This window comes from Adiantum capillus-veneris, chromosome 7, assembly GCF_014529385.1.
Source record: "Adiantum capillus-veneris isolate H3 chromosome 7, ASM1452938v2, whole genome shotgun sequence".
NCBI classification, from domain to species: Eukaryota; Viridiplantae; Streptophyta; class Polypodiopsida; order Polypodiales; family Pteridaceae; genus Adiantum; species Adiantum capillus-veneris.
The window spans coordinates 48,410,988-48,424,888 of NC_140937.1; the positions used below are offsets into that span (position 1 = coordinate 48,410,988).

At 44.8% G+C, this 13,901-nt stretch overlaps 1 protein-coding gene across 1 annotated transcript in view; it reads right to left on the minus strand.

Moving 5' to 3' along the window:
* MSH6 (MUTS homolog 6) overlaps positions 1 to 13,664 on the minus strand; it is a 57,563-nt gene extending 43,899 nt beyond the window's left edge. Inside the window, exon 1 of the mRNA XM_086515901.1 lies at positions 12,582 to 13,664. Within this exon, the coding sequence (XP_086372027.1) occupies positions 12,582 to 13,605 (1,024 nt within the window). The 5' untranslated portion in view covers positions 13,606 to 13,664. The remainder of the gene's footprint in view (positions 1 to 12,581) is intronic.
* Between the last annotated feature and the right edge of the window lie 237 nt (positions 13,665 to 13,901).

Sequence of the window (13,901 nt, forward strand, 5' to 3'; positions counted from 1 at the left end):
AAGATTTTTGAAGCTAATGAGTACACGCGCAACTTAGACACGGCTTTTGCCAAGGTCCGCGAGACTTTGCAGAAATCTAAGGAAAGACAGAAAAAGGCAGCAGATCACCATCATCGCGATTTGAAATTGAAGGAGGATGATTGTGTGCTCTTACGTTTTAAGAAGGCACGCCTGAGAAAGAAGAAGGGAAAGGAGAGGCTTTTTCCAAAGCTTAGTATACGATACTACGGACCTTTCCAGACCTCCGAAATGATCAATGATGTCTCCTTCCGATCGAAACTGCCTGACACTTGGAGGATTCACAATGCAATTCATGTGAGGCTCTTGAAACCTTTTAAAGGTGATGTGCCCGAAGATGGGGAGCCTGATGAGCAACCCGAAGTGGAAGAAAACGAGGAGATCCTTGTTCCTGATCAGATTTTGGCATATAAGGGCAGAAAGAATAAGGGTAAAGTAAGAAGGCGGTTCTTGGTTAAATTCAAGAACTATCCTGCATTGGATGCGAAGTGGATGGATGAGGAGGACCCAGCAGATACTCCTCAGATTGTGAAACTTTACCTTGAAGCTTTTGGTTTAGCATAGTCTACTCCAAATGGAACCCCGAATTCAGCTTGGCCGAAGATCTGGTGCAGTGGGTTGCACAAGAGGGGAGTTACTCCGCTTCTTTGTCAACGGATGCCTCGATTTTAGAATACTAGAGTCACTGATGTCTCTTTGAGCTTCAGGGATACTGAGAGCTGACAATATTCTGCTGTATGACTTTATGAAATGGAATTCCGGAAAAATATGTAACTGATTTGTTCTTGACTTGTTTTTAAGTGCAGGAACTGATAGACGAAATGACTGCAGCATTTTGGTCTGAATGATCTCGAATAGACATGGTTACAATAGGGGTTAGTCAATCGGGCATCTATGAGGTCCTGAGTGGATCTAGATGCGATTGCTAACTGCATTGCCGATAAATCATGGTCTAAGATGCGAATGAATGTTGAATGTCTTGTGATGTCTAATGATGTCCTGTGATGTCGTGTGATGTGATTGTCGATTGGTACATGTGCTAGATGTGTGTTCCTAGTGCGTCGGTACTAACAGTCAGTGTCTGCTAAGGCAGTTTATGGCTTTCTCTCAGTTTTGCAGGCGTAATCGAGGGCGATTACAATGCTTTCAAGAGGGGGGTATGTCACAAATTGGTGACGTGGCGTACACACATGCTAACACCCTTTGGCATGGACACCCCTCGCAGAACATCTGGTTAACTGAATGCTGCAGAAATCCCGGAATCTACACTGAAATGCTGACGTGTCATGCCCGCAAAACCTTGCGGAAATGACGGAATGCTGACGTGGCACTAGCTGTACAGAAGTCCGTGTTTTACGGCAGCTGTACGACAACCCTCTCTACACAAAAAGCTGGCAGCTTTTGGACCTGCTTTATTTTACGCAATTTAGCAAGAGAAGAGAGAGAGAGACAGACAGAGAGAGAGAGAGAGAGAGAGAGAGAGAGAGAGATCTTTAAATTAGCCTCCTTTATTTTTATCTAAGGAATGGCTTAACAGAGAAATTGCTTTATTTTATGAAGCTTTTGATTTTCAGCTTTTGGGGCTCTGCTTTTGGCATCCCTTGTAAACCTTTATAAGTGTGGCTTGGCCTCTCACTTCTCAGGGCATCTGGATGCAGAGTCTGAGAGTGAGATCCAACCACTCAGTGTACTTTGTGCAACAGATTGATACAAAAAGAAATACCGAAAGGGGCGCCAGTCTTTGGGGCCAATATCTCTAGGCACGGAACTCAGCCAGGCCAATGTTGAATCCATTGTGAACTGTGAACTGTTTTGAAGTGATTATTTGTGGTGTCGCAGTAGATTCTCGACTTGAAGTGTCCAAGTCTGTTACACATCCAAAGAGACGCAGCAAGGGAACAGATTACCCTAGTTATTTGGGTCGACAGTCTTTTTTTGCAAATGCACGAAAAGCCAAGAAGCGTGTACGCTTCGAGGGTGTGTACACTTCGTCCTCATCCTCTTCTGACAGTTCTGACAGCTCTTCCTCTTTTGATTCCAGTGGTGAGGACAGAAAGGGCAAGAAACGATAGAAGAACCAAAGGCATGGAAAGAACAAGAAGGCGGCCAAGAAAAGCAGATCCCACCGCGAATCTCAAAAATTCTCTAATAGTTATGAGGAGGATTCATCCCCTTCTGAGAGTTCGGACTCTGATGACCACGTGCTTTATTCTAAGAGGAAGCACTTTTATAGAGCCAACCAATACGACTTTCTCGAAGATAAAGAGTAAAAAGACGAAAGAAATCGAGGAGGGCGGACAAGCAATAAAATTCGAGATGTGCACAAGGCCCTCGCTTTTATTCAACAATTTGATATAGCCTTTTCTAGAGGGCGCTATTCAAAGCACACCAGGATTCAAAGGGAAGCATCTAATCTGAAAGGAACATGGTGGTCCACTCTCCTGTAATGAAAAGAAGCACCAACAAAGTGGCTAAAGTTCAAAAGACTTTTTATTTCCTCGTGGCTTACTCAAGAGTACAAACGTGACGTGATTACTGTCAGTGTGCAACAGAAGGTGAGAAAATGAAATGAAATGAAATGTTATATTAACGTCTTCAAAAGGCCAAAGTGACCTATGAGACCAGAAAGTTACAATGCGGTGTATCTGATACAAAGTCAGATTAACAAAATAAATTAAACTAGGATAACAAAATATAAATACTGCGGGATCCTAAACTAAGCAGTACAATGTGAAGACAATATGGGAGGGGAGTAGAGATCCATCTTCATCTTCACTCTAGACGACGAAAGAGTATGGCTTGAATCCTTTGCCGTAGCCTCCTTCGAAACTGTGTAGCTCCTCTTCTCCATCGGGGTCGTCTAGATCTCCCTAGCTCCAATGCTCGGTCTATGAGAATGCAGTAGTGCGGGTAGACCTCTCCACCGTTGGCTGCTCCTCTGTCTGTTCTTCTGGGTGTACAATATCTAGTGTAAAGAAATCTGTGATCTGTCTCAGGGGATGTCTCTCTTCAGCTCTCCTCAATAAAGTTTCTCTATGCCTGTGTAACTCAAGTAGATATAGCCCAAGACATCTTTGATCCTCATAAGTCATGACCTTAGATAGAGGCCCAAAACCTTCTCTGAATAGACAATGAAAACGGCCTCGTATCTCATAGTACACTGTGCAATGACATATGTAATGTACTTCTGTCTCTAGCTCTAGATGGCATAAGCGGCATATCTTGCTATCTGCTGGTGTCCCTCTGAATCTGCCAGTCTCAATCTCGAGCTGATGTGAGGACGTGCGTATCTGGCCAATGGCACAACGCAAACCGTGCGAAAGATGCGTGTCCATATAGCTGGGTCGAATCACAAACCCATGCCCCGTGAGGTGGAGAAGATGCTCTCTATAGAAAGCCATCTTCGTGCCCAACTCCTGTAACGGCTCTATCCATGTCCTCCTCATGTCCAACTGAATCAGATCCTGACGAATGAGTCTATTAATCTCTACTCGTGTCAGAGACCTCAAGGGTGCCAGTAGAGAGTATTGAAAAGAAGGCAACCTGTCCATGGTGAAACCATGTGTCTGAAACCATGATGCCATTTGTGCATACCAGCATGATGTATCCCCATTAAGAGCTAATTGTCTGGAGGACTATAGAGCCACCTTGGCATATCTGTCTCTGGTAGTATCCCACAGACTATGTACAAAGGAGACTGATCTGGTAGGCGCCTCAATCTCCATAGGGGGGGCAGCTAATTCCGCTCGAATGATATCATGCGGTACGGAAACCTTGGCTGTAATCAGCTGAGAGATCATAGATACCAGGGGCTTCTCCATACGCCTCCAACCATCCTGGCCTATAGAAGGTCCCCAAACCTGCACCCCATATAACATAGTAGAGGCAACCAAAGTATCAAAGAGCCATAACTTTGTCCTAGGTTCCTGGAACTGAACCTGCGAACACATCCTCTCCATTCCTCCCAAAGCCATACCAGCTCTAGTTAGTCTAGTCTCTGCTGCTCTTCTCAAAGAAAATCTCGGCCCAGTAAAGACTACCCCGAGAGAGAGAGACAATGGCAAGAGAGAGAGAGAGAGAGAGAGAGAGAGAGAGAGAGAGAGAGAGAGAGAAGAGACATGACAAGAGACAGATGGTGGAAAGGCTCGCAGCCCAATAACTCCAAATGGCAAACTCTACATGATGATGAGACAAGACAATGAGAAAGAGGGTGCCCCCCTTCCTATATATGAGAGAATAGGAGCTGCTCGGGCAATAATCCTCAATATAGTCCAATGACCTAAAAATATGACCCTCCAATATAAATGGGGGAATATGTGACCAAAACAGGTCTAAAGTGGGAAATGTGTTGAACAACCCTAAGTGTGCCTGAGATCCCTGTCCAGCAAGTGTACGGGCGGCCAACCCACAACCAAGGGCCAGTGCACGTGAGTGGTGAGGAGCCTGTAGACAGTGTGCGAAGCATCTGGAGATGAAGAATCTAACACCCCCCCTCAACAATAGATGCGGAGAAGCTGTCGAGGAGAATGCAGCACGCCTGGTAAATCTGGAGAAGATGTAAATCCCGGGAAAAAAGGATGAGGAGCGCAAGCCAAACAACACGACAATCCGTACAGCACCAATGTGATAATGACCAAGGGTGAGGAAACTCCGATCAAGTCGCACAAGGAAGCTGATGGAGTGGCAAGCTACGTCATAAGTCGCTGAAGAGGATTTATATGAGGAAGTAACCTAAGATGAGCGTCCAATAGCCCATCGGTGATGATCACCACTAGGATGGAGGAACCCAATGAAGCAGCAGGAGACAAGACAAGGGGACCCCCACTGAAGAGGAGCACTCTAACCACGAGGAGAGGAAAACTGCCGAGGTGGGAAACCGGTAGCATATCCAAGTCAAAGAAGCTCGAGCAGAAGAGGGAGGAAGAGCAAGAAGAAGAGGCACAATAGGGAAGACATCGTCCACCATAGTAGATAAGATGACAGGATAAGCAATCCATCCATGTAGAGACCGCAGTATCTGCAATCTTTCGGGAGAGGAGTCATCTCAAGGGTATATATAAGCTGCAATATGATCCGTCATTCCATGGCAGACACACAATATCCAACAAAAGAGTCGGAAGAAATCCTAGGGAAAGTCGACCTGTGGGAACACATCCACCATCCGCGTCTGGACAAAAAAATCCAAGAGAGTCTGCAAGTGCAAGTCGTGAAGACACGCGACATGGGAGAACTCCCCCCCGGGAAGGTAATGGAATGTGGTGAGGTAAAGGACGGCTAAGAGGATGCATCGGGAAGAATGACCTGTGTTGTAGAAGTCATAGCCTCGGAATAGACCAGCAAAGCAAAGAACATCCATGAGGTCTTCACCATGTAAGTAGTCCATAGGCACATCCAAACTGCAAGTGGAGGAGCCACAGAACCAAGCACAAGCAAGGAAGAGGCTCTACCAAGTAGAGGCAAGGCAAAAGAGCCACCATGAAGCAGTGTGCCGGAAGAGCCCGTGTAGGCATCCAAATGCCAAAGAATACTCACATCTAGTAGAACATGTCCAAAAGAAGTATAACGTGCCAAGCGGCACAGGTCTTATCATACAGAGAACCAATGAAGGAGGTGGATAGGGCAATCCCAAATAGAGAGACGACAGTCCAGGGAGAGGGAGGGAGGGTTATTGAGGAAGAAGTAGCGGTGGAAAACACAAGCCACGTCCACATAAGTACCTGTACCAATCCAATCCCCTGCATCTTCCCGAGGGCAAGAGAGCCTCGAGGAGGGAAGATCTGCAATGTCGAGGGAGATTCGTCTGTTGTGCCAGAACCTATATCTGAGTCCACGTCTCAATGTCGAACGAAAAGGGAGCAAAGGTGAGAAGAGGATCTAAATAACCGCGTTGGATAGAACGCCAAATGACCGCAAAGTAGGGTGTAAGTGACGGGAGAGGCAAAGTAGAGGTGTTGTCCAAAACCTGAAAACGCAGCAAAAGGGAGCTCGGAACACCGCGCGAACCCAAGGGTTTGAGCAAAACGCCAGGTGATGGAATCACCGAATGCCGAGAGTGTAAGGTGAGAGCTGTAAATACACCAAAACAGGCTGAAAATCAACAAGGGATAAGTCGGGAAATCACCGGAAAAGTCACGGGATTGATCTTCCAAGCGGGAAGACCAAGGGGCAAGGAGTGGGGCTCCGGTTGTCCAAGATCGGCAAGGAGGAAAGGCTGAAGTAGAGGTAAAACGCTGGTCAATCTGTTGGCTGTCCTACTGCCAAAAACGCTAGTGCAACTCGCTACTGTCCTGCCCAAAAACGTAAGAGCATAGAGCTGAAAAACGCAGATCATGCTGGTTGAAAAACGTTGGAGCAGATGATGGCCCTCCTGCAACAAAAACGCTACGCCAATGCTGGCTGAAAAACGCTGGTGCAGAGGAAGTGCACAAGGTGGCGATCAAGTAGAGGGAGGGAGGGAGGGCGCCAGCAGAGGGAGTAGAAGAGGCTGCAGATCCCAAAACGCTAAGGCTGAAGCAAAAATGCGAAGTCCCAAAAAAAAACGCTAGTAGATTTGAGCAGGTCTTCGCAATGGAAATCTCCGCAGTGTCCTCCTGGGGGATGGCGATGGCAAATCCTTAGCCTAGATGCTCTGATACCGTGTCAAAGTGTGCAGCGGAAGGTGTGTGTGTGTGTGTGTGTGTGTGTGTGTGTGTGTGTGTGAGAGAGAGAGAGAGAGAGAGAGAGAGAGAGGAGACATGATAGGAGACAGATGGTGGAAAGGCTGGCAGCCCAATAACTTCAGATGGCAAACTCTACATGATGATGAGACAAGACAATGAGAAAGAGGGTGCTCCACCTCCTATATATAGGCGATTAAGGAGAATAAGGGCTGGTCGGGCAATAATCCTCAATATAGCCCAATGACCTAAAAATATGACCCTCCAATATAAATGGGGGAATATGTGACCAAAACAGGTCTAAAGTGGGAAAGTGCTAAACAACCCTAAGTGTGCTTGAGATCCGTGTCCAACAGGTGTATGGGTGGCCAACCCACAACCAAGGGCCAGTGCACGTGAGTGATGAGGAGCCTGTAAACAGTGTGCGAAGCATCTGGAGATGAAGAATCTAACAATTACCACCTAGAATCATCTTCGGATAACCAAGGCAGATACTCTAGATACTTATTGCCAAAAATTTTCAGATGCTTTTCTTCCTGCCTCATCTTTTGAAAACATCGGTTTTAAGCAACAAAACGAGCGATTTTGCTGTGGACTTCCCAAAGAAATACAAGATTACTGTTTATTACGAAAATCTGAGTCCATAAAGCAACTGATGGGACATGCTAAGCAAGGGTTTGCTATGCATTCAGGTAACTTGACTTATCCAACAGAACAACTTTTGACAAATGATGACAGAAGAAGAGGAAAGAAAGATGCACGTCCCCAACTAACACAGGAACCAATAGACGAATACCTCAAAACGGGAAAATGCTTTTGACTGTGGGGAACAAGGACATATATTTGTGCAATGTCCTAAAAAGGCACAAGAATGAGAACGACCGACAAACTGAAATAGAACTGGGTGAGGAGATACTTGCTCCAAAACAGATACTGGATAGAAAATTTGAAAAGATACTGATGTGCTAATAGTATTATGACTTTATGAATGGATAATTTTGAAATAGGAATTCCCGAAGATGACTCTAATTTATGTATGAAATTGATGTGTTTGAAAGATCTGGTAATTAGTGAACAGATAACATGTGAAATCGAGAATGAGATCATGATGAATTTGCATAAAAATGCAATTGGGAGCAATGATTGTTACATACTTAGATACCCCAACCCCAAGTCGGCACGACACACGAGAGAATCACTTAAAATACTTCACAACTTTAAAATTAGAGTCGACACGACCCGACGTAGTTCCGTGCCTAGAGGTATTGGCCCCAAAATCTGGTGCCCCTTTCAGTATTTGTTTTTATATTAATGCTTGAGCAAAGTTACAACTCTTGAGGGACCTCTGCTCTCAGACTCTGCGTCCAGATGCTCTAGAGAGTGAGGCCCCAAGGGTCTATTTATTCTTACAAGGGGTGCCCCAAAAGCAGTAAACTCAAAAGTTATTTATCCCAAAAGCATATGGTCCAAAAATTGCCCAAAAAGCAATCAACGCAATTGACGAAAATCCGTACAGTCTGCCACGTCAGCAGCTATCAGCGCATAACGTGAAAATCCATACTGTTTGCCGCGTCATCGGGTCCTGTCCGTCATATGGTTTGTTTCGGGTGGTCATGCCACGTCAACACTTTGTGACATAGCCATAGACCAGTTCAATAGACACTGACTCTAAGTACCAACACACTAGACAACACAAATCCATCACTTGTACAAAGACAACAGTCACATCACATTCACATGACATTCATATCATCACATAGAATCCATTCTGATCTAGGACCATGATTACTGGCAACGTATTTAGTAATCGCATCTAGATCCGCACGGGACCTCACTGATGTCGGATTAACTAATCCTTATTGCGATCATATCCATAGACTTCTCAAGACCGAAATGTTGCAGCCATTCCATCAATCATTCCATCTGCACTCAAACACAATCACATGTGTTAGTAATCATTTCCCGGAATTCCAATCCATCAATCAGACACTGAGTTCACACTAAACAGAGTGTTTCATTCATTCAATTCTAGTCATCTTTTCATTGTGTGGCCATCTCATCCCTCGGAAACTCTTGATGGGCTCACCACAGTTTCATTCAATCATTCATCATCAGTAATCATCATGATTCAAAATTCATAATTCTTATCGTTATCAGGTTCATTCTGGAGCTGCCATTGCTCCGAATTCGTCATCATCTCATTCTCAATTTTCGCATGTTATCTGTTTACAAATAGCAGGATCTTCCATAAAACATTAGTTTCATATGTAAATCAAAGTCATCTTCGAAAAGTCCTACTTCAGAATTATTCATTCATAAATTCACAAAGAAAAATAATCCCCTTCATCCGTAATTTTCTATCTAGTATCTGTTCTGGAACGAGTATCTCCCTCCCCAATTCTATTTTCAATCTGTCAATCATCTCATTCTTGTGCCTTTTTGGGGCACCATGCAGATATATGTCCTTGTTCCCACATTCAAAACACTTCCTATTTTGAGATATTCGTCTTTTTGTTCCTCTATCAGTCGAGGTCGTATATCTTTCTGTCGTCTGCTTCTCTTATGACTTGTTGAAAGTTCATCTAATGCATAGCAAAGCCTTGCTTAGCATGTCACATCAACTGTTGTATGGACTCAGATTTTTGTAACAAGCAGTAGTCTCGTATCTCTTTGAGCAATCCATAGCAGAATCGCCCAATTTATTGCTTGAAATTGATCCTCTTAAAGGATGAAGCAGGTAGAAAAACATCCCAAAATCTCTTACAAGAACTATCCAAAAACTTTGCCTTGACCGTTCGAAGATGATTCCAATTAATAATCACGTCTCGTTCGTATTCTTCAATGAGCCACGAAGAAATAAAGAGTCTCTTGAACTTCACCCACTTTGTCGGTGCTTCTTTCCTTAACAGAAGAGTGGACTCCCATGTTAGTGCATTTCCTTTCAAAAATGATGTTGCCCGTCTAATCTTGGAGTGCTCTGTATAGCGATCTTCATAAAACGCTATGTCAAACTGTTGAATAAAGGCTAAAGCCTTATGAGCATCTCGAAACCCTGAAAAGGTTTCAATTTTACTGCATGTCCACCCTCCTTGAATTCCTTGGTCTTTTTGCCCTTGTCATCAAGAAAATCATAAGGGTTGGCTCTATAAAAGTGCTTCCTCTTTGAGTAAAACAAATGGTCATCGGAGTCTGAATTCTCAGAAGAGGATGAATCCTCATCGAGCCTGTCAAAAAAGTTTTGGGATAGGCTTTTCTTGGCCTTCTTTTGGCTCTTTCCCAATCTCTAGTTCTTTCGTCGTTTCTTGCCCTTTCTGTCCTCATCACTTGAGTCAGAAGAGGATGAGTTGTCCGAGCTGTCAAAAGAAGATGAGGACGAACTGGACAATCCTTCGAAGCGTGCATGCTTCTTCTGTTTTCTTGCATTCGCAAAAGAAGATTGTCGGCCCAAATATCCAAGCTAGTCAGTTCCCTTGTTGCGTTTCTTCGGTTGCTTCTTCTTTGCCCCCAAAAGTTGGTTGACTCGTCTTTCAACAACATCCTCAAGTTCATCTTCAGTAAACATCCGTGGGACAGGACGTTTCTTGAGGACTGACTTTATTGGGGAATCGATGGCTTTCTGCCAATAAGAATGCACTTCATCGATCGGGTGCTAGGTCAAAAATTTGGCATACTAGGGATCCTTTGCAAACTGGAGCATCTGCTTTGCACAATCATCAACCTGCTGCTAACGTTGCATCTCTATCAGTTGATACTCCGTAGGCCGAGGTGGCCTGTACTATTGTTCTAATTGTCCCTTTGAATTTTCGTACTTTTACCTGATCCAGAGTTGTCGGGTTGGTTCGTCTGATTCTTACGAGATTCGTCGTTTGAATCCATGTGTCGCCGTAAGAGGATTGGATTTCCCGATTGAAGAGAAATCAATTGTGCTCTGATACCATTGTTACATACTTAGACACCCCAAGTCAGAAATCTCACATGACACGAGCTTGGGTTCGGATTTGCAGAGCGAGGTTTTCTGGGCTACTGTTGCGCGTGTTGATTTGCTGAGAGCTTGGTTTTGTAGAGGCGGTTTTACGGCATTGGGCCTGCGCGCAGTCTCTCACGGGGTTAGAGCTTGAGTTTATGCAAGGCAGGGCAGAGTCTAACGCCTCCCCAGGGTTGCCCCTCACCCAGGGGGGACTATGGGAGCGAAAGGGTCGCGGCTAGGGCAAAGCACGGAGAGAGAGAGAGAGAGAGAGAGAGAGAGAGAGAGAGAGAGAGAGAGAGTCCACACGAGACACGAAGTGGTAGAGTTCCACCCCTAGACAGCACTGGGCCCCAAAGACAGGTGCCAGGTCAAGGGGCTCTCTCTGCTTCTCCACGTGGTAGAATGCCAGAGAAGAAGAAGAGAGTTTTAGCATCGTAGGAAACTATCCCAATGTAAGGTGCAGCGGAATGAATGTTGTATTTTCTCAAGATTAGTGATCTTTATTGCTCAAGGTTCCTTTTAGTTCTTAGGGAAGGAGAGAGCCTTCCATCTTATGGAGAGTGCTATGATCACGAACAAAGTGAGTGGATATTGTGCGTGCAAGTGAATGAGACTGAGAGAAGGAGAGAAAAGAGATACGACACCCGAGAGGTTGTAAAACCCTCCTCCGAAGGCCCCACTCTCGTCGGCGAGAGTGGTCTAACTTCGATTGCACAAAGGTGTACAACGATGATGCATGGACTGATGCAAATGGGGGCTATGTCGGTGACGACGATGATGACTTTAGGGCTGAATCTGGTCTTCTTCTATCTGTTGTCCACAAAGGGGAAGATGCTGAGGTTCTAGGTGGTCTTGGGGCTGATTCGTATGGCTGAAATTCTCTGTTTTTGTTGAGGGTCCTTGGCTGAATAAAACGCTGAAATGATGCAAAGCTTGGCTGCGTTTTTGTAGCTGTGTTCGTATTCTGGAAACGCTGAGGAACTGCAAGTTAGGGCAGCGTTTTGATTGGCTGAATTCCCTGCTGTAGATACTGTCAATGCTGCGTTTGCTTATCGATCGAGCGACCGAGCTAGGGAGATCCAGATGCCCATGACTGCGGAGGACTATGCAGCATCGACGGAGGCTGCATCAGAAGATTCGGATAACTTTGGCCCGACATGCACGACGCCCCGTCAGACTACTGACCATGGAGGAGATTGATGAGATCTGTCGATGATCGATAATGGATCTCCTGTGATTTAGCTCTTTTGAGGATCGTACACCCTGCTCATCTTGTATCAACCTTTGTATCAGCTCTCACATTGTGTTGTATTAGCCCTCATTCACTACTTTCACCCCCCCACTCATCCTACACAGTTTCAGCTAGCTGCTTAGTTCACATCTAGCAATTTGGGATTCTATAGTACCCCTTTTTTTAGTACCTTTTTTATTTTTGGTACTCAGACATTGTATCAGATTCACTGCGTTGTAACTTTTTGGTCTCACAAGTCATTTTGGCCTTTTGAAGACAATAATATAACATTTCATTTCATTTCATTTCATCTCTCTCTCTCTCTCTCTCTCTCTCTCTCTCTCTCTCTCTCTCTCTCTCTCTCTCTCTTCTCGATACAAAAGCTTCACAAGTATGGACAAAAACCTTCAGAAGAATCAACAAACCTGACTCTACATATTATAATTAGTTGAACCTTGATATGCCACTCGTAGGAGCAAAGTCATGGAAAATCTAGACTCAATCCCATGTACACTTGAACATACTTACTAGAAGCTCTCTGTACTGTACTACCATCTGCCCTGATGTAAATTTCACAACTGTGACCAACCCCAATTCTACAGCTAAAGCACAGAGCCACACAGTCTGTAATAAACGCTTGAGATTGCATACCCCTGTGACAGTAATGTTTTTCAAATGAGCACATACTATAAGTGGCTAAATAATGTACCTGAATTCTTATCACTAGGCTGTAGAGGTGTACTATGTGTGTCTTCTATGACAGCTAGCTTATCAAGGGCATTTTTTGGGCCTGCTCCTTGAGGTGCAGATGTCTTTTGTGCATTTGCTTTCTGTGAGCTTTTCTTGCACATTGCAGGTAGGTGCTTCTGCTTCACAACCTTCCTCGATTTTTCGGGCCTTTTGCCTTCAACGTCTTCAACTTCAAAATCAATATCTTCATCTTCAATTTCAGCTGAAGACTTGATTGTCCATTCAGCACCAACGTCACTGTCATTATCGCCATCAGTATGAGCATCCTGATCATCATCATCACCAATGTCATCCTTGTTACTCTTGTTGCCATCAATACAGTCCTCAGCTTTTGCTTCAAGACCATGACCTTCTTCGATACTCTGAGTGCTAGTGGATCTTTCATTCCTTTCAATACCCTTTTCCTGTGAACCATCCTCTATAAGCCCATTCGACTCCCCTTCAAAAGATGGTTGCAAAAAGCTCAACTTCCTCAGCTTTCTCCTCCGAAGTTCCTTGTTGCAAGAAATCCATTCAAATTTCTCGTTCTTCAAGCTGATAGCTTCTTCATCACCATCATCATACTGAATTAAATAATTAGGAGAGACATACTCCTTCACAGTGCCTTCATACCAAGCATCATCGAGGGGCCAATACACCTTGAGTCGCTTACCAAGAATGGTATGAGGGTTTGAAATGTTGGTAGAAGAAGCTACAGACGGCATTCCTTCAGAGGGAGAAACAGAATCCTGGCTACCGCGTGCGCCCTGTGATCTCTGCATGCCAGAAATGGAGTTTAAATGCGGAGTTTCTGTTGCTTTGGAGGGAGAATCTTGAGAGGGGGAGGTTTTGTCAGCGGAAGCCGATATTACGAGAAGAGGCTTATTGTGCCTGGATGGCGATGAAGAAGGGGGCTTCGTAGCGAAGAAGGAAGAGATAGAGCGCTGCTGCTGCGGCGTTTTGGAGAGGGAGCTGCGCTTGCTGCTGCCGTTGCTGGGCGCCATTCCCTGCTTGCTCTGACTGTGGCGGGAAGCTTTAACAGTGACTATTAAAATTTAACAAATTCCCAAACTCACAAATTGTGAGGGATAAATGTATTGAAAACCAAAAAAAAATTACATAGTAAGTCATGCGAGCCATGACATCTTCCAACATTCCAACCACATACTATCAGATACATCAGCTGATAAAGGGTGCCACCCTGTGTCCGCATGGTAAAATCAGGCCTTTATGAAGCCCGAGCAATGGCCCCCACACTAAATCACATGAGGTCTAAACCAGCTCTTCAGCAAACTCGTCA